This window comes from Papio anubis, chromosome 19 (assembly GCF_008728515.1).
Source record: "Papio anubis isolate 15944 chromosome 19, Panubis1.0, whole genome shotgun sequence".
NCBI lineage: Eukaryota > Metazoa > Chordata > Mammalia > Primates > Cercopithecidae > Papio > Papio anubis.
The window spans coordinates 15998382-16024548 of NC_044994.1; the positions used below are offsets into that span (position 1 = coordinate 15998382).

At 41.0% G+C, this 26167-nt stretch overlaps 1 protein-coding gene across 4 annotated transcripts in view; it reads left to right on the top strand.

Annotated features, from left to right (window-relative positions):
* The window catches only part of LAMA3 (laminin subunit alpha 3), a 272673-nt gene that overhangs the window by 130805 nt on the left and 115701 nt on the right, over nt 1-26167 (top strand). For 3 of the 4 annotated variants that reach the window (XM_021929998.2, XM_021930000.2, XM_021930001.2), the window contains 12 exons: nt 215-267; nt 495-600; nt 1403-1502; nt 4341-4497; nt 6819-6951; nt 8976-9118; nt 11311-11408; nt 11932-12085; nt 18706-18866; nt 21847-21955; nt 23941-24038; nt 24949-25093. In XM_021929998.2, the coding sequence (XP_021785690.2) occupies nt 215-267; nt 495-600; nt 1403-1502; nt 4341-4497; nt 6819-6951; nt 8976-9118; nt 11311-11408; nt 11932-12085; nt 18706-18866; nt 21847-21955; nt 23941-24038; nt 24949-25093 (1457 nt within the window). The remainder of the gene's footprint in view (nt 1-214; nt 268-494; nt 601-1402; nt 1503-4340; nt 4498-6818; nt 6952-8975; nt 9119-11310; nt 11409-11931; nt 12086-18705; nt 18867-21846; nt 21956-23940; nt 24039-24948; nt 25094-26167) is intronic. The other variant, XM_021929999.2, reaches the window with a different exon arrangement.

Here is a 26167-nt window from a genome sequence, read left to right on the forward strand (position 1 = left end):
GTTACTTTTTGTAGATGGATGGTATGGATTGGTCTGTTCTGCCAACTTCAGAAAGCAGTCCAATTTTAGACCTCAGTGATGCAAACTCTCATTCCATTGAACTGCACTGGCAAGGCCGACTGCACACGTTGTGTTGCAGCTGTGTGATGTTCCCAGAGCCAGGAACTGTCTTTTGTGTCTCCCTTGGTTTAAGGATGCTCTCTTATCTCCACAGAATGCCAGTGCCATAAGGCGGGAACAGTGAGTGGAACTGGAGAGTGTAGGCAGGTAAAGTGGGCCAAGTTTTCATGTGACAACAGCAGAATGTTACAGCAACTGCTTGTGGGGTTTCTGGGGGTGTGTGTTAGTACCTCTGTCATTCTACAGTGCATGGTAATCCTTTCCAGATCCTGGCTACACTGCTTCCTATTATACAACGAGCCAGTTTTCAATCTTGAAGATTAGTGAATTCTGTAGTTGTATAAAATGTTGTCATCTGGTTCATTGTCCTGCAGGGAGACGGTGACTGTCACTGCAAGTCCCACGTGGGTGGTGATTCCTGCGACACCTGTGAAGATGGATATTTTGCTTTGGAAAAGAGCAATTACTTTGGGTGTCAAGGTAAATAAGTCCAGTGGGCCCTGAGCAAAGCACAATGTTAATGGACAAAGATGGTCCAAATAACATTTCTTCTGAGTTTGTCATCTTCATGCAGACTTCCTGACGGAATGGCCCTGAAGCATTCTGTCCAGGGAATTTGGCCAAACATTGATTACATTGAAACTAGTAAATTGCAAGTGAAGCTGTTTCTACTTCTCTTCTACCAGCACACTGTGGGTTTAATTATAAGAAACGTAACTGGGATGGGAGGGCATCTGTTAGTTTTATAAATAACATCAAGATTTAGTAATTTTAAAGATATATTTTATATTATCAAAAATGAATGCTAGCATCAGATTTTCAGAGACAGTGTTGTGTTAAATAAGGAAATTGCAGGACAGTTGCCCCACAAGGCTACTCCTGAATCTCTCGCTCGGCCCCTGGTTATCACATGTTCTTTAGAACAGCACGGTTTCTGAAGCATGTTTACTCCTGGGCTGCTGTCATCTTTGCATTGGACAACAGCATTTGAGCTGGCCTATAGTAGCTGCCTCCAACTTAGAAGCAGACCTTTGGAAAGACACACCATTTTAATTTTGTTTTTGTTGTTGTTTTTGTGGTTGAATCTGATTTCCAAGTGCAGACACACCATTTTAGTTTGGGAGTTTCTGAGATTTCAAACACCGGCCAGACAGGTGTGGCAGAGGAAAGAAAGCAGACACTGTGTCACTGGCATGGTCAGTTTCCCTTTCTCATAGAGCAGGGGAGGCACTCAGTGTGGAGATGGCTTAAGGGGTAACTGCTGCTGTTTCCTGGCTTTCAGGGTGCCAGTGTGACATTGGTGGGGCGTTGTCCTCTGTGTGCAGCGGGCCCTCCGGAGTGTGCCAGTGCCGAGAGCATGTCGTGGGAAAGGCGTGCCAGCGGTGAGTCTTCGGGAGGCTTCTTCCCATGTTCAGGGTGTGGAAGACGGTCTTAGACATTCCTGCCTGTGCTACAGCTCTGGTGAAGAGAGAAGCAGCCCTAAGGATCGAGGGCAGGGGAAGCTGTCCTATGTTAATGGAAATCTGGACATTTGTGTGTGAGTTGTTTAAAACAGGAGATTACCTTGCCCATAAAGCCTGTTCTGCTGTGTAGACTATGAAGCACCTTTGCTTGAAAGTTCCCACGGGTACAAAAACCAGATGGGCAAGACGAGAGCTGGAAGCATGAGGTGGGTTCTCAGGGCCTAACCTCCATGTACAAGTTGGAGCAGGAGGAGCCCACAGATAGGCCCGCTCCAGGGAGAGAGGGAATAAGAGGGGGCGATGCCACACACCCAGATGCCTGGGCCAATAAGAAAGGGAATAAGAGGGGGCAGTGCCACATACCCAGGTGCTTGGGCCAATAAGAAAGGGAATAAGAGGGGGCGGTGCCACACACCCAGGTGCCTGGGCCAATAAGAAAGGGAATAAGAAGGGGCGGTGCCACATACCCAGGGGTTTGGGCCAATAAGAGAGGGCATAAGAGGGAGTGTCACCACATACCCAGGTGCCTGGGCTAATAAGGTTCGGTTCCTGTTTCCCTCTTGGGACCAGGAGTGAGGAAGTAGAGAAGCCAAAGTTATTCCCCAGGGTTGCGGTGAGGGTAGGGGTAAGAAAACTTTGGAAGTGGGGAAGAAGTGCTTTGTCTCATGCAGAAGCAGGTGACAATGAACTGTAGGAGCAAGGGAATGAGGTGCAGATTGAGACTGGGGAACTATAGGAACTACGGTATTGTTCCATCTCTTAGGCCATTGTATTTCACCATTTATAAATATTTTGAAGCTTTGATGTTTCATCAGTGATTTTTCCTCTGTGAAGGGAGGAAAAATAACTTCTGAATCTCAGGTACCTTCACTACTTGCAATAGTAACAGATTTATAAAGAGATCTTTTATGTTGTGAAGGTAAATTGTATTTAGCAAGGTGATTCTCTCCTTTCCCTCAATGTCTCCAACATTTGAATTCTAAAAGTCAGAGCAGGCCAGGAGTAATGTCCCAGTTGGGACAATTGCTGGAGGCTAGGAGTTTAAGACCAGCCTAAGCAACATAGTGAGACCCCATCTCTACAAAACAAACAAACAAACAAACAAAAAAACAATTAGGCAGGCACTGTGGTGCATGCCTGTAGTCCTAGCTGCTCAGGAGGCTGAGGCAGGAGGATAGCTTGAGCCCAGGAGTTTGAGGTTGCAGTAACCCAGCTGCACTTTCCCTCAGTCTTTCTAATTGGCTGTCACTGTGGGGGCTTGGAGTAAAAGATCTGTGAAAAAGGCACGTCTGTAGGTTTGTCTTCCTGAAGACCAGTGAGCCTCACCATGGGCCAGGGGAGCTTTGTAAATGCCTGCATAAAATGTTTTCCCGGCTCACGCCTGTCATCCTAGTACTTTCAGAGGCTGAGGTGGGCGGCTCACCTGAGGTCAGGAGTTCAAGACCAGCCTGGCCAACATGGTGAAACACTTTCTCTTCTAAAAATACAAAAAATTAGCCAGGCGTGGTGGCACACACCTGTAATCCCAGCTACTCTGAAGGCTGAGGCAGGAGAATTGCTTGAACCTGGGAGGCAGAGGTTGCTGTGAGCTGAGATAGTGCCCCTGCACTCCAGCCCGGGCGACAGAGTGAGACTCCGTCTCAAAAAAGTAAACATTTTCCATCTGTGTTTCATCTTGCTCCACCCTAGTGTTGATTTCTTCACATCATATCATAAATATTTCCTATTATTATCATTAGTCTTCACATTTTAAATGGTTATGTAATTTTTTATAATTTATTTCATAATTGTACACTTATGTTGTTTCCAAGTCTTCACTGTTTCAAACATTCTTTTGTGTTAATTCTTTGACTATCTACAAAATCTTTCTTTAGAACAGATTCCTGGAAGTAGAATTACTGGGTCAATGTGTGTGAACATTTTTAAGGATTTTTGTAAATTGTTTCCAGAAAAGTTGTAAGCATTCCTAATTCTATTTGCAGTATAGGAGCATGGCCTTCTATTTCTTTTAACAAATTCATCTTTATGGCATTAAACCCACTAACTACTCTTAGCTTGTGACTGGATTAGCAAAGTGTCTGTTTTTTTTTGTTTTTGTTGTTGTTTTGTTTTTTTTTTTTGAGAACTTTAAGTAGTTTGTTAAATGCCGCACAATGTTGGAATATTTTGGATACTTCTCTGTGCCTACCACAGCTGAGCTCTTGAAAAGAATTCTTTAATAGGCATATAGTTTAAGAGAAAACAAGGCATAGAAGAGTCATTCTAATGATTAAAAAATACATATCGAGAAAATATATCTAACTTGTAAATTTAGCATATGAAATATTTTATGTCATGTTCATCATTATACCTATGGTCCTTAGCAAGAGTGCCTGGCACATAGATATTAATATTTATGTGATGAGTGTATAAATGAATGATTAAATAAATACACAGTAAATAAACTAATTTGACTTTGCTAAATTTTTGGCAATTATTTAGAACATACTAAAGGATGCTACCACTATGGCTTGTGCTAAATGATTTTCTCATCTTAATGCTTGGAATTAGTAGGTGTTGAGTGTGTTTTGTGTGAATGTTTATGTGAATGAAAGCAATAATTTAGAGAAAGAGCAGGAGATCCTTCTCATTTGTCCTTTATTTAATGTACTCTGTCAATGTGGTGGAGTTCCTTCATAGTAGCTATAGTGATTAAAGGATGTTCAGATGATCTATGGGCCTAACCTCCCGTATGTGTTTACTTTTTATTTACGAAAGGCCTGAAAACAACTACTATTTCCCAGATTTGCATCATATGAAGTACGAGATTGAAGACGGCAGCACACCTAATGGGAGAGACCTTCGGTTTGGATTTGATCCGTTGGCATTTCCTGGGTTTAGCTGGAGAGGATATGCCCAAATGACCTCAGTACAGGTATGCAACCCGGAGAAAGCAGCTTCATGGCTGAGTAGCTCAGATACTTCCCCACACCAGTCTCAGTGAGCCCCCTGAAAGGTGACCTGTCCCCAGAACTCATTCCACGATTCTTTTTCTCCATATTATGGGTTGGCATTGGGGTTTAGGTTAAACCTGGAGCTTGGGGTAGGGCTGTATATTAACTGGTAAGCCTTTGTGTGGATTTCATAGTTCATTGTTACTTTGATTTGATTATCAAATCAGAAAATGAAGAGATTAAAGAAAAATAGTGTTTATCTCTGGAGACTTTTTATAAGAAGAGGGAAGTTTCCTAAGTGACGTTAGGCTGTACTAGAATGTGAGGGACAGTGTTCTTTAAAGCCATTTGTGGAAAACAAAAATGAGTTGGCTTAAGTAATTCCAGTAAAGCTAGTGTTCCTAATTTTTGGCTGATGCTTTTTTTAAACTTTGAATTGCTATGTACATGGAAACTAAGATAAATAATGAGTCTTAGTTAAGTGCTATTTCATTTTTCTTTTCCATATTTCTCTTTCCTTCATTCTTCTCTACTGTATCCATCTATCTTTGCTTTATATTAGAATGAGTAGGGGAAGTTATACATTCTTTGTTTACCTTTACAACTTATACGTCTTGCTACTTATAACTAAAACATTCTATATAGCCATTGAGTAGCTTTGTCCTCAGAATTTTTCTTTGAGGTTGATTTCTTCAAGCTGTTTCTCAGTGGAGAAATTCAGAATATGAGAGGTAAATTAACGATCATGGTAACACAGTATTTTTCGTTAGCGCAGTCAAGACTGCTACTTGCTGTTGCTACCTCCGTCAGCCTGTAGAGAAGCTGGGACAGGGCCACAGTTCTTTCGGACCCCTCCCCCTCATTGATTCTAACACTGCTTTTTGCCTGGCCATAGTCCCCCATCCAAGCTGCCTTTCTGAAATAGTACCTAGGATCTTAAGATACTTCACTCTTTCCCACCACTCCCCAAATACAGCTATTTAATTTCTTCAGTTCCCTGACATTACTTCATTATTCAGAAAACAAGCAGTAAATTCCATTGAGTCATAACAGGATGTAAATGACTGACAACCCAATCAAAGTGTATGCCTTCTCACAGGTGCTTACAGTTTCAAAGAATAGCTGGTGGACAAAAAGGAATTCATCTCTAACGACACATTTTCTGAGAAAGTTATTTTGGTCAGAGGACCTTGGTGGTGCCCCCAGAATCACCACTTACTTTCCTCTGCTCCTAATACATTTTTGCATATTTATTTTCCATCTGAAACTAACACTTCAAGATGAATTCAGACAAATTGTGAGGGTCAGCAGGAGTTCCTCAGTGTGGGTCACCTGTGGCTCCTGCTTCCAGAGCAAGTGGTTCTACACAAAGTCAGACTTGATTGTCACCAATATCTCGCTTAACATATATCCCCTTCCTTTTAACCAAAGAAGTAGGGGGAAATGCCAGAAGAACCACTAATTTGGGCGTTTCCAAGTTTCATGAAGTTTCCTTGGGCTACAGCCCAATCTGGACGTGTAGTCAGTGGTTCAGAATTAAAATAGTCTACTCTTTCCTTCAGCAGTCCAGGCTCCACAATATTCACAGAATACTGTGTGAGCCCAGGCCCTGGGGACCAACAGGACCCCTCCTCTAGGTTCAAAAGCCATCATTTGTCTTGCAGAAGGAATTGAGATAGAACATCATAAAATTTAATAGGTATATTTTAGTTACATCCAGATGTTACCCTATTGTATTTGTATACCTGACTAAAATATAGGTATATTTTAGTTACATCCAGATGTTACCACCTTGTAAAGACAAGGAAAGTCTTTAACCTTTCCTTGGCCACCATTGGTTTCTATGACCATTTAGACTTTATGTATGTGAAGCGGACTCTGAAGCAGTCTCTCTCTGGTGGTGTGAAATAATACCCTCTCCTTTCCTTCTCTTCTGCCTTTTTATTTTTCCTAGCCAGTGGTGGTTGCTCCGTCACTGTGGCTTTCTTAAACTAGTCCATCTAATACTCCGCTCTGTCTGCCTGATTACGAAAAGGTCAAAAGAGGATCTCAGTTGCTGAGGAAGTGCGTTTTCACTGTAATTTTGGTTGTAAGTGATTTTAATTCATCGTTAGGTTTGCCTGTTTCCATCTTTCACAAGTTACTCCGTGCTTGCTGACTGACTGTGAGTGTGTGTGTGTGTGCGCATGTGTGTACATTACAAGTCCAGTAGTGACACTTGAATAGAATAAAGTCACTGTTTGGCTAGCATGTCTTTTAACCAATTTTTTTCTATGCTTTATGGCCTTTCGGTATATTTCAGAATGATGTAAGAATAACATTGAATGTGGGGAAGTCAAGTGGCTCCTTGTTTCACGTTATTCTGAGATACATTAACCCGGGAACTGAAGCAGTATCTGGCCATATAACTATTTATCCATCCTGGGGTAAGGCAAGTAGGTAAAATTTCAAGCCTCTTTTCAATTAAGAAATAAATAGTGAAACACTGTCTCTGATTTTCACAGAGTTGATCACCCTTAGAAAATGTCAAGCCTGGCTCACAGTCTGGTTAGACAGTTCTCTAGGAGCCCTGTCATTTGTTACCTTTCCTTCTCTAAACAATCACTTAAGTTTTGCTACTAAATTTATCATTAACTGTCATTTTAAAAATTGATATAACAACCTGTGTACCTTGGCTGAACCCCATGGGTTATGATGTCTTCACTGGGCAGAGCTCATTTATAACTCATTCATGGTGAAGTGGGTGTCACTTTTTTGGTGTTACTTGAGAGATTTTGGCCCACTGCCCCAAATTCTTCCATTGTTTCAACCCAACCAAATAGAGGAGAAATGGGTGAGGATGGGAGTTTTTCCTATGAATGCTGTAAAGCATGAAGCCCAAAAGAGCTCCAGGAGGGAGCTGCAAACCTGACTCAGGGGTGAGGAATTCCTGAGGGCAGAGGGACAAGAGAAGAGAGCACAGCCTGGCCACAGGCAGAGAGAAGGCCTGGAGGTCTGTTCTTCAAGGTTTTAGGGCTTCTACCTGTCCTGGAAACAGATTCCAAGAAGCATTTGGAATTTTACGAGGACACAAAATGGCACCAGTGGAAATCTAATTTAGCATCAAAATGTACGCTATCTTTGTTAAGCATCCACGGTTCACTCGGAATGGGGGAAGAAATGATGTCATTTCTGAGTTGTGTCAGTCCAACTTGCGTGGCTGGAGGTTGATTAACTCATTGAAAGACTAGCAGGCTTACTTAATCATTTATAGAATACTTTAGCACCCATTGCCTCACATCATAAGAACTTTGCAAACTGAAGAGAGTTGAAGAGGAAACAGAGCTGAGAGGTTTAGTAAATTGGCAGCCACAGCTGGATGTTTGTAGACAAAGTCTTCAGATTCCAAACTCTTGACAGGTCCCTCTGCCTCCTGCATGACAATAACAGCAGCAGTTTGTTCTCTGTTAACTCAAATAGTTGGAATACATTTTGCTTCGTTTCCTTGTCCTCTGGGACACTTTTCCCCTAAGTCTGAGTTGGGAGCCCCAGTTATGTTATGTCCCGTGGTAACTTGTGCCTCCTCCCAAATACCACTGTCCAGACTGTACCACATTCTCCTGTCTTCTAATCCTTACTCCTCTCCAGTCCTCAACAGCAGGGAGCAAAGGCCATGCTTACTGTGTTTACTGCCTTGTCACCAGAACTTAGTTCCAAACCTGGCACATAGTAGGCCCCCATCAATGTTTGTAGAACAAGAGTGAACCCAAAGATTTGGAGAAGATAATTCTTTGGAAGAAAAAGTCTCAGTTGAACTCAGATGCAATAGTTTATTTCTTTCTGAACCTCTTACAGAAGGTCCTCTCTTTGTTTAATGCAGAAGAAAACATATTTTATCCTGAAAACAAACAAACAGAAGAGTAAAACTTTCTCTTATGCATGTTCATTAATAAAAATTAAAACTTAAAAATCACGTATGCTGTAGTCCCCGCTACTTGGGAGGCTGAAGTGGGAGGATTGCTAGAGCTCAGGAGTTTGAGGCTGTCATGAGCTGTGATTGCACCTGTGAATAACCACTGCACTCCAGCCTGGGCAACATAGTGAGACCCTGGCTTTTAAAAAAAATAACATATAAACAAGAAAGGAAAAAATAATTAACAGCTAATATAATATATTGAACATTTACTATATGCAAGGAACTTTCCTAAACAGTTTACAAATATTAATATACTTATTTAATAAGTTAAACAATTACCCAGTGTAGATAACCATTGCTGATGTCTTATCAGTATCTTTCTAACCTATTTTATACATATGTATTTGCATATTACAGTTTTTAAGGATAAGATCAGTAAATCTGATCAGTACATATCATCTTAAACTTTTTGAGATGTAAGCTGAATGTTCAAAACTGAATATCTAAAATCATAACACTGACTGATAGAAAAATGCCTTAAGCAGTTCTTTGTATTTCTGATAGGTGCTGCTCAAAGCAAAGAGATCATCTTCCTGCCGAGTAAGGAGCCAGCCTTTGTCACCGTCCCTGGAAATGGTTTTGCAGACCCATTTTCAATCACACCAGGAATATGGATTGCTTGTATTAAGGCAGAAGGAGTCCTTCTGGTAAGACTTAGTTCTGAATGGAGAGCTCTTGCGGGAGTCTTCCTACCTCAGAAATGGTTCCATCCAAGACTACAATCCACAGCAACCATAAAATATCACAATCGTTGGTGGTTTTAGACACAGGAACTATTCAGCCCCAACCTAAGGAATATGTGGTGACATTCGCCCTCAAATGACATAGGAATCAACTTGAAGTATCTTTTGTGTCCTTTCAGCTAGCTTCTCTTGGACAAAAAAATAAAAAATAAAAAAGTTCTCCTAAAGACTCTTAAGTTATCAGAACAAATGCAAAACCTTCATGAGTATGTGGCTTCACCTTTCCAAAGCTGGTTTGGGATTTTCCAGCATGAGTCAGAAGTATAGACTTTAGCACCCATTGCCTCACATCATAAGAACTAGCAGCTTCTCCTGGTTATTATCTACACTGTCTGGAGATTGTGTAGAACCAAGGAAGAAGAACCTAGAAGACAAGAAGATACGAATTTCAGTAAAGTTCTTGGGGGTGGAAAGAGAAGCGAGAGGCTACAAGAGCCACTGCTTCTCCATGACACTCTGCTTTTTCTGTGTTGAACCTAACGCAGGTTTATTCTCACCAAACAGATTGCCTACAACGGAGAACTCTTTATTCAGGAAAGGCTTTGTCTTCAAACACCTAATAGCATAGCCAGAGAAGCCATGGGGAGTTGGAGGGATGAAACCTGTTCTCTGAGACAGCCCTCTTTGCTATGTGCTTCAAGGCTGCCTGCTTTGCTTCATGGCAAGGTCTTTTCAAAATAGACTTCTTGGGAAAAGCTTGGATTCATGCTCTCAGAGTGGAAAACATAAAGCTTTTCCTTCTGGCACAACCCCATTTACTGGCCATGTTAGCAAATCTTAGGCAAGTCCCTTAATTCCAATCCTGCCTCTTCCAGTCCTGCCAGTTGCTTCTTCCATACAACAGGGAAAATACTTATCTTAATAGGTCCTTTCAAATCTGGGATCTTACAAGGATAACACGAGGGTTTGTGCCATCCATTCAAGACAGCAAAGGAACATCAGAAGGTCTGTGCTCTTCTTGCACCTTCTTAGTAGGAGGCTTTATTGCTTTTAAAAAAAAGTTCAAGAATGTTTCACAAATGGTAGAAATGAGGCAGAGGAAAATCCCATTGATACCAGTAATGGGTACAACGTTGGACTCATCGAAAGTAGAAGTTCATTATAAAAGTTACTATTTAGGCATGGAAGATGCCTAATGACATTTAGTCTGTGCAGTTGTGTAGTAATTCATATGTATGCCTCCATATTATAATCCTGTTGTCTCTAAAAATATCTTATTGGGTGCCTACTATGAACCCTTACTATTCTAGTATCTGTGAGACTATAAAGTCCTGAGGAGAGAGGAGACATGGTCCCAAACTCAGCAAACTTACTAGTAGAACAGTAACCCTTTAAAAATTTAAACTTACTGAGTCCCCTGAGCCACAGTCTCCTACTTTTCCCCTCCTATACATTTCTCCCTGAGGAAAGAAAAAGCTTTATGGTCTGTGTATGAGCTCTTCGCTCTCCCTTCTTCCCTCTGCAGATATGCGCTGCTGTCAGGACAGCCGGGGGCTGTCAATCATTCACCTTCCAGAAGCCTGTAGCTCTGCTCTTTCCTGAAGAGCTGCTTAGCTGAATTTACGCTGTGGGCTTTGTTTGGCACACTCAGTGGAACATGTTCTTCCTCTGTTTCTTGGGACAGGCAGTAGGCCAGTTCCATTCTGTGAATCACCAAGATCACAAGGCATTGCTTTTTATACCGTGCCAGTTGAGCGTTACTCGGGTGTGGGAGTAGAAAGTGATCCACATTCAGTGTTCTGTACTGGTGAAGGCAACCAGCATTTCCACAGAACATTTCATCAATTGACAACTTATTATCTTTGTTAATTTGTGAATTTATAAACAACCCAGGAGAGACAGTAAAATCTCTCTTGAAACTTGAAGAATAAAAATGTTCACACAGACAAGTTTCTCTCTGATATGTAAAGAATCTTTGATGAGTGGTTCTTTGTGTTTTGGTGAGTCAGGATGAAGAACAAAGCAGTTGATATGGAGAGTTTAATTAGCGACTTCACCTGGTTGTTATTGATTTAACTAGTATGTTTGATTATTTTATATCCAAAGTAGGGCTACCATCAAAATGAGTGATTCTCCTTTTGGTCTTTATTTACTAGGATTACCTGGTGCTGCTCCCCAGGGACTACTATGAAGCCTCTGTACTGCAGCTGCCAGTCACAGAACCGTGTGCCTACGCAGGACCTCCCCAAGAAAAGTCAGTATGGGGCAGAAGGTGCAGCCGCATCATTGGGGTCCTCTAAATTAGGAGCCTTTAATGCAAGCTTTCATGAGGTGTCTCAGGATCACAACGACAGCACGATGCTCTGGATAATTAGCTGTGATCTTCTGCTATATCTTACTTGTGTCCTTCAAATGAGATTCACAAAGCGCTTTGCACACTATAGCTGGCTTAGGAGTGGCTACCACCCTCCAGCATGTGGGAATGTTGACACATGCCCAAGTCAGTGCCCTCAAGGTCAGTCATGCATCCGGTGGGAGGAAGAGCTTAAAATAGAACCCAGGTTTGTGGACCTTTGTTTCTTCTCTTCCCCATGCAGATGAAAATTTATTGCTTAATTCTTGTAGCAGACACTTAATAAGAGTTTGTTGAAAGATGATGAATGAATGAGTGAACTGAATGACTAAGAGTCTTTGGGGATGTACTTTGATATTCTGTTTGATGTTCTCAGTTGTAACTATTGATTCTGTTGTTGTTGTTGTTGTTGTTGTCGTTGAAGTTGCTTGCTCTACCAGCATTTGCCAGTGACCAGATTCCCCTGTACCCTGGCTTGTGAGGCCAGACACTTCCTGCTTGATGGGGAGCCCAGACCCGTGGCAGTGAGGCAGCCCACACCTGCACACCCTGTCATGGTGGACCTCAGCGGGAGAGAGGTGGGCCAGCCTTTTATTTGTTATCGAAGTTATTACTACCTCCCCATCTGTATCTGCTGAAAACACTTGGCCACAGTTGCTTCTCAAATTCAGGGGAACCTGGAAGATTTTCTCAGAGGTGTTTATCAACATTTGCTGAGCTATCTGATTTAGGGTGGGGCTGGATGATACGCTGCATGGAGCCATGTTCAGGTTGTTCTTTGAGCACTTTCTAGACATGTCAGGGGATGTAGGCAGCCATCAAATCCTTTCTTTTTGGTTATCTGGACTTAGAAGGGGGCATCCTGTTCTACCTGATTCAGGGCAAGATTTCTCTTAAAAGACAGATGAGACTCAATCTAGTAAGCCTCCAGAAATGACAGAGCTTACCCTAAAAGGATACCACACTCACTGACTGTTCAACCCCTTAGGCTAAGCAATTTGTAACAGCTGAATTCCTTGAGCTCAGAATCCGGAACTTCTACACCCCCTGGCACCTACCTCACGGCTTGGAGGACAGGTTACTACAGGTCTTGGTATTACTTGTCTTCCAGGAGTTCTTTGAACTTCAGAGCCAAATTTAAGATCATACTAATTTAAGATTCGAGTTAGAGCTATAGGATATCAACCATAACAATAAGAACACACAACGTAACACTTCAAAATGAAGACACTGGAAAAAACTTCCTCCACTATATTTTTATTGTTTGCTTTCTGTAACATTCTCTGTTTTGTCCTTTTGAGGAAAACATTCATTTGGGGGATTAAATTTGTGGGATTTAAATATATGTGGAGTTAATCGTAACTGAACATTTAGACGTGTACATTTTTGTAAACTACATTTCTAACATTTTGAAGGTAGCAGTTAAAGGGTTTTAAGTATATTTCCTGAGTAAAGTCTTCATTTCATTTTATTTGAATTTTCATGACACAAAATAATATATACTTGTTGTAACAAGTAAAACAATATAGATATGCATCAAAAACCTAAATGATCTTCCCTCCACTTCATTCTAATACTAAGTTTGCTGTATCCTTCCCTACCCATGCTATGTGTGCATACACACATACATGTATATAGGTGTACATACATACATATATACATAAAATGCACATACACGTAGATATACAGATACATGTACGTGTATGTGTGTGTATTTGTGTGTATGTGTTCCCTAGACAACAGGAGGTACAGTTGAGAAGGGGCAACCACCAGGAAGTGATGCTGATGACTCATCTAGGAGATTCTAATCTCTGATTTAACCAGAGCTATAGCACAGAGCTAGTCATCAGGACCTCAAGGCTCTTTTACAATATTGAAATATTTTATTTTACTATCTCTGGTCTAGAAATTATCCAGCTTATTGATTCAGTTTAATTTATACTTTTAAAACTTTCCAATTGGCTCTTTATCGTATTTACTTTTTCTTGTCTTTTCTGCCAGTTTTTGTTTCAGAACTTCATGTACTTTTAAGTGGAAGTTACTCCTTCATTTATCTTTTTTAGTATCCTAAAGGCCTTGGAGCCAGGTGTGTTTCAGAATTCAGAATTTTTAAGATTTGGAAAAAGATAACATCTCCAGTGAGGTCTGGGATAATACCCTATAATCAAACAGGTTAATGTTTCTCCAGTGAAAAGCATGAATAGGCACACCTGGGGAGGCACGAACTGACTAATATCAGTTTAGTTCAGACTTTGCCAACAAATGATTATTGGTTAAGTTAGGTAAGGTTTGCCGCCAAAACGGTTACGAAACCTATTTCCTTTTCAGAGTTTGGGGATTTCCGACCGTGGGCCACTATATTTAGTCTTTGTCAGACTATTCCATAAAATTCACCTCATCTGAAGTGAACTCATCTCTGATTATTTTGTTACCTGTCCTTCTTAATATTTGATTTATGTGTTTTGAAATTTTGTTTACAGGCATATTGGCTTGTTTTGAATGAGAGGTTTTGGTCCTGTCCTTCTTTTGCATCTGTTTTAGCCTGCTAGTTTTGCACTGTCTTACCTGTCCACTGGATCCTTAGCCCAGGAGCAGGCGTTACAGTGTGCCTTCTCTATTGTTATGACATTGAAGATAGCACCGATTCAGACACTGACCCCATGACTGGCATAGCTCAGTTCTTGGTCATGAGGCCACATATTTGATTTTTGGTTCCCAAATTCCATCTCTTCTTTTAAAAATTTATTTATTTTTACATATTTAGGGGTACAAGTGCAAGTTTCTTATATGTATATATAACATAGTGGTGAAGTCTGGGCTTCTAGTGTACCCATCACCCAAATAGTGAACATTGTACCTAATAGGTAGTTTTTCAACACTTACCCCGCTTCCATCCTCCCACTTTTCATAGTCTCCAGTGTCTGTTATTGCACTCTGTATGTCCATGTGTACCCATTGTTTAGCGACCATTTATAAGTGAGAACATGCAGTATTTGACCTTCACACAGTTTCTTATAAATCCACAACCCAGGAGGCAGATTGGAAGCAATTTTTTAGCTTCTTTTTAAGTTTGAACATCCTTGTCTTCAAAAAATGTACCTGGATCTGCCCATTGTCTCCTATGGCACATGTTTTATTCTCTTTACTCTGCACGAGCTAAACTGCTGGCCAAAATAACCTGCTTCCACATCTAGGGGACAACAGGCTTGTGACTACAGTCCTGGTGCCACTTTGGGTTTTTCTTTAACTTACATTTTATCACCTATTTACTTTTGATTCTAAATATATCTTTTTGTTGTTCTTTTAAAACGTTTTACCCAGAGTCGCTCTCTCTTGGAGCAGGAGTATAGTGAATGTGAATTCTCTGTGCCATCTGAACCAGAAGTCACCCGTATTTTAAAAATGCTAACCTATTTTTATTAAAATCCTCCTCTCTCTCCCTCAACTCAGCCACTGCGCCATACGCCTCCCCTTCACAACAAAACTCCTCCAAAGTATTGTCTACACTCTCTGTTTCTAATTCTTTATGCCCCACTCACACCTCAACCCACTTCAGTCTGGCTTCCACCTCCCACTCCATTAAATTTATTTTGCCAGGTTTCCGATGAGATCTTTGTCACTAAATCCAGTGGATATGTTCCAGTCCTCATCAGTTTAACTTCTCGGCAGCTTTCAATGCCTGGTGGACGCTCCCTGAATTCTCAAACTCTCTCTTGTTTTTCATAATTTAAGAGCTATCTTAATAATTTAAAAAATAACGACAACCTGGTTCTCTTTCTACCTCTCTCACCGCTTCCTCAAAATATCATTTGCAGACTCATCCTCCTCTGTCTAGCTGTTAAGTGTTAGAATTTGTCGAGGCTCAGTCCTAGGCCTTATTACTCTATGTTCTGTCTCGAGGAGCCTCACCCATGGCAATTGTGTCAGACACATCTCCACACAGATACCTCCCATATTGTTATGCCCAGTCATACCTCTGCTTTTATATGCAGACCAGCAAGTCTACCTTCCTTCCTGACATTACCTCTTTGATGTTTCGAAGCAATCTCAAACTCCGTTTCGGTATTCCCTACCTAAGTTAATGCCATTACCACCCATCTAATTACATAAGGCAAGATTCTTAGGGTCATCCATGACTTCTCCCATTTTTTCCCAAACCAATCCATCTGTGAGTGTATATCCCGAACTTTTCTTGGCTTTCTCCTTCTATCTCCCTTGTCCAAAATATAATCATTTTCTATGAGAATCTCCATGGAAGCCTCCTAATTAGCTGACCCACATCTGCTCTGCCCATTGCACCTCCCGATCTGTTCTCCAGACTATAGCCAGCACTCACATTCTGATGGGAATATTTGATCAACACTTATTGCTCTTAGGATAGAGACAAAGATTTTAACATGGCTTATAAAGCTGCCCTTTCTACTTCCCAGTTTTATTATACCCCCTCCTGCTCTCTGTTTCTCTGCTCCTCTGACCTACCTTCAGTCTCTTGGGCTTGCATTATATGGGACTCTACAGCATTCTACGTTGTATGTAGCCTCCTCCTGCAAGCCGTTCCCTCTACCCAAACACTCTTCTCTCCCCTGTGGCCTGGTTGTCTTCTCCTTGTCCTCCACAATCAACTAAATTGCTGCTTCTTCAAGGAAGCCTTCCCCCTCCCTTATCTCCTCGACTAGCTCAGGCCCCTTTCTAACACCTCTGCAGAACATTATTCACATGTAGTTTTATGCTGTATTTTCTAGTTATCTAATTACTTGATTCAAGTCTGTCTGAGAGTATGTCTGTCTTGCTTCCCATTGTATACCTATCACCTGGCTGGTGGACTAGCATAGCGTAGGTATTCAGTAATATTTGCTGACTAAATCATTTGAATCCTCATTTTGACATCAGACATATTAGTTATCCCTTTTAGTTTTGTATAGGCAACAGATTTGATAAACCCACCTTCTATGTCTTTATCCTAAAACACTAATAACTACTAGAGGTCAGTTCTGTGCCATAGAACCAGAAATATTCCTCTAGTTTGACACTGATTCCATTGAAGTTCCCCTTTTTAAAGATAAATAACACACATAAATAATCACAACAGCAAGCAGTAAAGTTTCTGTTTGCCATCTTTTATGTCTTTTATCTGAGTTTCTCAAACCTGACTTTGCCCATCAAATGTACCTTAAACTCTTCAAACAAGCCTTCTAAAAGGTAATCCATACAATTTAGAGTGGAAAGAGTGGTAGAAATTTATAGTAGAGTGCTAGATAGAAATTGCTGCCAATAATAACTTCTGGGAGAAAACCTGATACATCACTGACCTGTGAGTGTTTTGTGGTGGGGTAATGACAGTCAGGCCCTTGTTTGGAGATGCTCAGGGGCGAAATGCTGGCAGTAACCTCGCCACAGGGAGCAGTGGCAGAGCCATATTTCCCTCTAGAACATAGAGTCAACATTGGTGTGGCTGATCTACATTCTTTCCCAGAGGGAAATCTTTCTGTTATTTACGTGCCAGAAAAAAAAAAATCACTGTGGAAGATCGCAGTTATGTGGTTCAGAGCCGTGCAGAAGGAATACCAAATGTGAATTTCCTAAGGCAGGGAGAGGGAGGACCATTTTAATTAAGTGTGGTAAAGCTTGCCTGGATCTGAGCTTGCAGGTGGAGGTGGGTTACACTGGTGAGGAATAAGGTTCTAATATTGGCCCAGGAATTAAATATGCATACACACTTTGACCCAGCAATTCCACTTCTAGGAGTCTTACAGAAATACTAGCATTAGGATATATGCGTGATGATTGTATACCATCAGAGGTTGTAGGGAAAATTAAAGACAACCTGTGTCCCTCTATAAGGGATTAGTTAAATCGTTTTATATTCATACTACAGAATGGTAGGCAGCTATTCAAAAAATGAAGTATATTTGCATGTAAGTGTATTTGCATGTATGTATTTTTGCAATAAAGATATATAAAATACTATTGAGTAAAAAAAGCAAGTCATGGTAAAAAGCAATAATCACAATTATACTCATTAATATTTACATAGTGCTTATTGTATGTCAAATACACTTCTGAGAGCTCTGTATGTATTCACTTAATCCTCTGAACAATCTTAAGAGGGGGGTACTATTGTTATCTGCATTTTACTAAGGAGGATACCGAGGCATACAGATGTCAAGTAGCTTGTGCAAGATCACACAGCTGGAGGCCGTCTGATTCCAGACCCCAAACTCCTAACCAGTAGGTGATATCAGGGGAGGGCACACTTTTTCTGTAAAGGGACAGATAGTAAATATTTTTGGTTTTGCAGGCCCTGTGGTCTCTGTCATCATAGCACAAAAGCATCCTTAATTGTCTACTATGATCACAGTTTTTCTTAACAAAACAAAACATGCGTGTGCATATTTGGGCATAGAAAATGGTTTGGAAATATGAAAATCGTTAACAGTCCTTATTAACACCCCTTATCCCAGGAGCGGGATGTGTGTGTGTCACTTTTGCATTATTTCCCTTAGTACAATTTAAAACTTCTTTGAATAAAACAACTAAAGAGCCCAAAGGCACATTTCATTCCCCTTACTCCTCATCAGTACTTCGGATCTCTCTCACTGCAAGCTCCGCCTCCCAGGTTCACGCCATTCTCCTGCCTTGGCCTCCCAAGTAGCTGTGACTACAGGCGCCTGCCACCTCGCCCGGCCAGTTTTTTTGTATATTTTAGTAGAGATGGGGTTTCACTGGGTTAGCCAGGATGGTCTCGATCTCCTGACCTCATGATCCGCCCGTCTCGGTCTCCCTAAGTGCTGGGATTACAGGCTTGAGCCACCGCGCCCGGCCAGTACTTCATTTTTACTTCAAGTTTTAGAATGTCTTTTGCCTTGAGAAACAAGCAGCAAAAACACTCTGGGTGGAAAGAGCAGAAGCCTCTCTAAGCAGGGCTGCCAGATTTAGAAAATAAGAATACAGGATGCCCCATTAAATCGTCCAAATAAACAATAAATAATTATCTGTTATTTATTTCCGTCTAAAATTTAACAGGACACCATGTGTTTTATCTGGCATCTCAACCTGTAGGACCATATTTCTTACAGGGATGACGTGTAAAAATACTTCCAGGGTGTCTTCTGGGCTCTGTTTTCACCATTGCTGATGCACGTGTGGCCTGTACATGTCACAGCTGGATCACAGTCTGTCTGCTTGGCCTCTGTGACAGGTGGAATTGCATCTGCGGCTGCGCGTCCCACAGGTTGGCCGCTACGTGGTTGTGCTCGAGTATTCCACAGAGGCAGCCCAGCTGTTTGTGGCTGATGTGAACGTGAAGAGCCCCAGGTCTGTTCTGGCAGGCCAGGTGAACATTTACAGCTGCAAGTACAGGTACTCAGTCCCACCATGGGAATTCCTCTGTAAAGGTACAATTAGGAAATCTGCTTTAGGAACTTTTTGACGGTTATTTGCATTGGGAGGTTGTTTTCTTTTTGAGGCAGCTCTTGAAAACAAGCAGGTGATTAGTTGTGTGGTCCAACGTCATCACCAATGTGGGTATTGGGAGCCCTCTCTATGGGCAGCGTAAAAATGTGGCATTTTCTTAAAAAGCTGTATGCTGTACTTAGTAATTTGGTTCAGATTCACATAGCACAACACAACCTCTTTATTCGATTCTCTATCACTAAGGTGCGGTGCAGTGAACTCCCTGCTCTCACCTCAAAGGCTGTGTCAAGTACCTGGGTGCATAGCATAAGGAAAAAGACTCGTTCTCAGTAATGTTAGGGGGTGCACACCTACCTTTGCAGCACACCTTCAGAACTGGGGATAATTAATGTTTGATGATTGTCAAGTGGAAAAAAAAATTAACAAAGGACTTCAAAATTTGCCCCGATGAAGTTCTTCTCTTCCAAGAGCACTAACTGACAAGGGCTTATTAAAAATGGTTTTGTTTGCATAACATTTCAAGATGCATGCAAATGTCCAGAGCATGCTGTAATTAAATAATCAGCACAAGGGGTGTTTCTAGATGAAATTAATTGTATACTAAATGGGACTGGAAGTCAGAGTTCCTTGAAACAGCAGGTGGAGCACTGCGGTAAAACCATCCAGTTCTTGGCCACGGCCTTGAACATTGTATTACTACTGCTTTCGTGTTGCTTTTTGTCAAACCCAACATGACCTGAAGCAATGGACATTTTCCCTGTTGTGAAAATGAAAACAAATAAACAAAAACTTATCCAAAGAGTTACTTTTGGTAGCTTAGAATGGAAACTTTTGTGAGAATTGATGAAATGGCTATTGAATGAACATCATGCCCTCAGTAACCCTAAACGAGCATCTGTGAAGTCTTTGTCTTTGGGTGATGATAGAACCAAAGAAGGTAATTGTATTTGGATTTTTAACAGGAGCACAAAATGGGCCTAAAAGAGTTCCCCGGGGATGTTCTGTCATTATCTGAAGATATGAATTGCATCTATAGATGAAATCAGCAACCACTGGAATGTCCACTCCTGATGGGTGGGTCGCCACCTCACCTGAGGCCTGGAGACTGTTAGCCACAGGGCCTGGGGCAGGGCTTCTCCATACCCATTTGTCCATGCCCATCTGCTGGTTCAGCTCTCCAACTCCTTCCACTTCCAGATCCCATGGCTTGACTACTGTTGCTCAGGATACAGAGTGGAGATGGCTAAGGGGGCAGGAGGAAATATTCATGATAACCCTGGTGACTCTGAATCATCTCAGAGGAGTTCTGAGAATATCTATGCCAAGGAGAGAAGTGGTTTCAAAACCAAAGAAAGAAAGGACACCGTTTCTGGGCACCGTGGGTGTTGTTTCATGACCTAAGTCTGAATGGAGTTATTGAGAGTGAACTGCGTGTCAGTCTGCAGATCATTTTGTCTCTGAACATGACAACACCAAAGTCCTGCATTAGGAGTTTCTATCCTTAGAAACGCAGGACAGCATGGTTTCAGCCTAGGAACCACTTTTATTGTGTTTAACCACTCCAAGGAGTGTCCTGTTGTATTTTTTCACGTGGCTAAAATATTTCCTTTTTCTCTTCCTTGTCTGTCATGTGGATAAGTGAAAATGAACAGGCTACAAGTATGGGAGTTCAAACAATATGGTGCAACTGGAAAATATTTGATCCATGAAAACCTATGTTAAATGACAGGCCCTTTCAGCATTGCAGCATATTCTGCTGAGGTTTCAGCTTTTCCCAGCATTTCTCAAGTGAGTTCTAACGATGTTAAAAAAAAAATCCCAGCAGAATAGCAGTGGTGCTAAAGAAAACCACTTTTCAGAGTAGTGCTGTGATAAATCTAATCTGCTCTCCATAAAAGAGATGATCATTAGTGATTAAATCAATCTGGTTATTACTGTTAGGCTATTTCTTAGGAGGAATTTAATATAGGATAAGGATAAAACTAAGTAAATCACTTAGTATATTTAACCTTAGGATTATGCCTAAATCCAAAAGAATGTGTTTTAATGGACACACACACACACACACACACACACACTCACTCACACTCACATAGGTGAGTGAGAAAGAAAACAATGGTTTATTAAGTTTCTAATATATAACACACACTGGGCTTGGCTTTTTATATAACTTACCTCATTTTAATCCTCACCAAAAAAGTCATTGCCTAAATTATTTCAAATATTTCTCAGAAATAGCGCTTTTGTTTTAATGTAACAGTAGTTTCAAATTATATTTAGAAACAGAGAATTTGCAATGGAGAATGAAGTCAGAAACATTACTCAAAAAGTACCACCTGTAAGGGTTTTACCGTTAGAATTATTTGGTTCAAAGCTATGAGCTTTTAAATGTCCCTGAACTCTGTATCTCACTTGATGTGATGGAGGGAAGAGATACCACAGGTAGAAATGAAGAAGGAAGAAGGAAGAGAACCAGACTGAGTTTCAGAGGCAAACTCGGGGTCTTATCCATGCTGGAGGAAGGCCAGCATGCTCACTGTCTTGGCGTGGGGTGGTGGCTGTGAGGCTAGTGGATGACTTTAATTGTGAATAGTCCCAGGAATGTTGGCTGTGCCTTAGAGATCTGCAGTTACTGACCCTGGGGCCCTTTCTCTCGAGGACTAAACCTAGTACTTTATAAAGCTGGGTAGAAAAACTGAATGGGGCCTTTAGACCTGAGAGGTACAACACTGGTCACAGCGGGAAGGTTCTTTTCCCCATAGAGACTGCGAGCTGCATCCCTCTTCAACTCATCATGCAGGAAAATTCACTATAATTCATTCAGTTATAAACAGGTGAAACCAAGGAGCAGTCAGCCACCCCATAAGGATGTGCAGAATGAGGAAGATGCTGAGAATCAGGCTAAGAAAACTGTTTTCTCTTGCAGCGTTCTCTGCCGGAGCGCTGTGATTGATCACATGAGCCGCATCGCTGTGTATGAGCTGTTGGCAGATGCAGACATTCAGCTCAAGGGACACATGGCCCGATTCCTTCTGGTATGCTTCTGTTTTGCCCGTTGAATTTTAGAAGCATTTTGCTGATATCTATATTTTTTGAAGCTTATTAAAATTTTGACTGGGGTTGCATTACTCCTATAACCTGTGAAGAATTGCCAGTTTAATATTTATTCTTCCCATCTAGAACCTGACTTGCCTCTTCATTTGTTTGAGCCTTTTTTGGTATGGCATAATAAAATTTAGTCATATTTAAGCACCTCTCACAAAATCCCATTTCATTAATTTTTATTCATTTCTACTATTATAAGGAAAATGTCTTCTGTTATTGTATTTCCTAGTTTATCATTATTGCCAGAGTTTAGGAATCCCATTGCTTATCATTTATTTTCTTTTCCTTCTTACTATTTTATTATCTCTATTAGCTTCTTGGTAAATTTTATCAAAATTTTAAAGCTTGTAATTACCTAGTTTAAAAAAACTATTTCAAAAAGAATATCATTCAGTTAATCAGTATATATATATATATACACACATATATAAAATTAAGAGTTAAAATATCAAGTGTGGCAGACTAAATAATCTTCATGCCCACCTTTGTAATGGCATGACTTGAACATTGAGGGTTCTGATAAACAGAGGCAGTGGGATCTCGCTAGAAAGCAGGTGGCCAGATTTACAATGAATATCTCAGGGAATTTAAGATTCTCTTAAGAGTGAAGCAACTTCCTGTTACTGATGATACTATGCATGCATCACACCCTGGGAAATGCCAGGCCAGCCTGTGCTACTGTGTTTTAAATATTTGTGCATGATAGTATTAAAAACTTGGAGCCTACTCTTAAGAAGTAACTGGAATTCAGTTTTTTAAAAATTATAATTATAAAATTATGACTCCTTCTTAAAACATAACAATCCAAGAGAATCTAACCTCTTCATCTTTGGAAATTATAATGGAGCTGAATGTTCATCATTTAAGAATAAGTTTTCCCTTTTTTTTTTTTTGAGACAGTCTCGCTCAGTCGCCCAGGCTGGAGTTCAGTGGCTCGATCTCAGCTCACTACAAGCTCCGCCTCCCAGGTTCCCACCATTCTCCTGCCTCAGCCTCCCGAGTAGCTGGGACTACAGGCGCCGCCACCTCACCCAGCTAATTTTTTGCATTTTTAGTAGAGACGGGGTTTCACTGTGTTAGCCAGGATGGTCTCGATCTCCTGACCTCGTGATCTGCCTGCCTCGGCCTCCCAAAGTGCTGGGATTACAGGCGTGAGCCACCGCGCCTGGCCAAGTTTTCCCTTTTTGAAGTAGTCAGATGCCATTCAGAGTCAAGGCTGGCTAGAACATAAACTCTATGAAGGCAGGGGTGTTCTCCATCTTGGACTTGCAAGACCCCTAGTCTCAGTGGTGTTCAACAAAAATGTTTGTTGTTGTTAACGAATAGCTTTGCAGTCAAGCTGGTAATACAGTTTTGATTTAAAATAAAGTATATTGATAAATTAATGACTGAGTTTCTTGTGTGACTCAAAAACTAGCTCTGGAGACAGTTCCTTTAACAAAGGCCAAATGTGCCTGAGATGGGAGTCATTCTTTATGAACAAGGGTTATTTCTAGCAGTGGCAGCCCTCACTTTGAAAAGCAGGCTCTCTGGCCAAACACCACATCCCCTGTCTTTCTCCCAACGGGCCTGAAAAGCCAGGATTGGCCCAGGACAAGACAGAAAAAACAGGCACTGGAAGTCACTGAAAAGAGTAGGTTCTGAGCTTTCTTATGGTTTTGTTCTCAGTTCTGTTTATGTAAGTATTTCTGCAGTAATTCAGTCAGTAATTCTAAAAAACAGTAGAAAGGATTTGTTGCACATAGTGATGCCTGAGGACATGCCATCCTCCAATATTTTCTACTTTAAAATAACAATTAGAATTATTATGGATAAATCCTTTACTTCATCGCTTTTTTAAAAGGGTGTTTTTGGCAATACCATTGATTTTCCTGGTAACTGCAATGTGCCTTTGTGCATTGTATTTGCTCAATAGCATCAAGTTTGTATCATACCCATTGAAGAATTCTCAGCTGAGTATGTGAGACCGCAAGTCCACTGCATTGCCAGTTACAGGCGATTTGTCAATCAAAGGTAATGTGTTTCCTTCCTGTCTCCCTGTTCATGTTCTGAGTGACACTGGGATGAGTGTAAGGCCGAAACTTTATACTCAACATCAGAAATGATCATAAGCCAAGGTGCTAAAGTCTGGGGGTGGATTTAAAACACAAAGAAAGAAAAACCAGCTAAATAATTTACCCCAGCAGTCTTTCCAGAATTCCATAATATCAGGAAGCTGACCCAGGAACAGCCAGGGAAATGGTTAAGCCTATCCCTGGAGGGCAGGAACCCAGAGTTCTATTCTAAGCCCTCGAAAAGACTCGTTTCATTCCAATCTTTTAATCTCTCTGTCTGAGACTCTTCATTTGGAAAACCATGAAAATAATGACCTATCTCATAACTATGTGATGAGAATCAGCTAACTAATGCTTATTGGGGTTTTGGTAGGGTTGTTTTACTGTAGATTCAGAAACAGCTTATGGGCATGGTCATGAAATCTGGTGTGCATGGTTAGGACTGTAGGAACCACCAACACAATGCAGTTCTGGTTGTGCGTAAAAGAGACAACGTGCATTTTTTCTTTCTTGTATAGTGTTCTGTCAGTATTTATGTTTAGAGGTGAATCATGTTTTATTTCATTGATCTCATTTTAACGGTTAATTTTAGTTCTGGAAAGGGAAGTTTCTGTAAGTTTCTATCTAACTTACTTTACTTCAAAATCAAGATTTTCTGTGTTTTAACTAGTTTAATGGAACAGGTGGCTGGAATACACTTGGCATGAGTATCGTTATATAAAGATCCCTAGAGTTCTGTGCTTCCCCCAGCACTGGATCCTTTTGTTGCCCATGTGGTCCTATGCTCCAAGTCTGTCTCTTCACTGATGGACAGTTCTGTAGCTTTGGGTTCTTTTAAAAATCAGATTTTTAAATATTCTATTTTTCAGTGCCACCTGTGTCTCCCTGGCCCATGAAACTCCTCCAACAGCATTAATTTTGGATGTTGTAAGTGGCAGGCCTTTCCCTCACCTGCCCCAGCAGTCTTCACCTTCTGTTGATGTTCTTCCTGGGGTCACCTTGAAGGCACCGCAGGTAGTGTGCTGTTTCTAAACCAGTGGTTCTCAAAGTATGACCTCAAGCAGCGGCATCCACATCACTTGGAAATTTGTCAGCAATGCAGATTCACAGACCCACTACAGACCTACTGAGTTGGAAGCTCTGGGGGTGGGCCCAGGAATCTGTGTTTTAACAAACCCTCCAGGTGATTCTGATGCTCCTGAAGTTTGAGAACCTCTGCTGTCTTCTGTGAAGAGTCCAGAAATGCAGGCATCTGGTTAATCCTGCCTAGGACCACCCCTGCCTGATGCCCTTTCCCTCCTAAGCTTTGTCCACTAGACATTTGGCAATTATTCATGGCCCATATTGTGATATCTTGTATTTTTGTGGACTGCTGCTGTTTAATATAGTTGTTTATTAGTTTTCTTCCCAAGTTAGATCATAAGAATTTTAGAATAGTTATTGTAGCCAAGAACTCCCCCGCCTATTTTTTTTTTTTTTTTGAGACAGATTCTTGCTCTATCACTCAAACTAGAGTGCAGTGGCATGATCATAGCTTACTGCAGCCTCCAACTCCTGGGCTCAGGCAGTTCTCCCATCTCAGCTTCCCAAGTAGCTGGGACTAGAGGTGAGCACCACGTTGCCCAGCCAATTGTTTTTCTTTTTTATTTCTGTAGAGACGGGGTCTTGTTATGTTGCCCAGGCTAGTCTCGAACCAGTAAACTTTTTGTATCCCCCACTGCACTAGCACAGTACCTTGCAGGTAGGAAATTCTCAATAAACATTAGTTAATCAATCATCTAGAGCACAAAGGTGAAATATAATAAATTAATGCATTTTGTAAGCTAAAAAATCACAGGACTTTTAAAGTTCTGCATTATAAAAATATAATTTACATTATGATATTATAAGGTTTAGTATCCCTTATCCGAACTGCTTGTGATCAGAAATGTTTTGAATTTCAGATTTTGGAATAGTTGCATTATATTTATGGGTTGAGCATCCCTAATCTGAAAATCTGAAATCCAAAATGTTCCAATGAGAATTTCTTTCGAACATTATACCAGTGCTCAAAAAATTTCAGATTTTGGAGCATTTTGGATTTTCAGA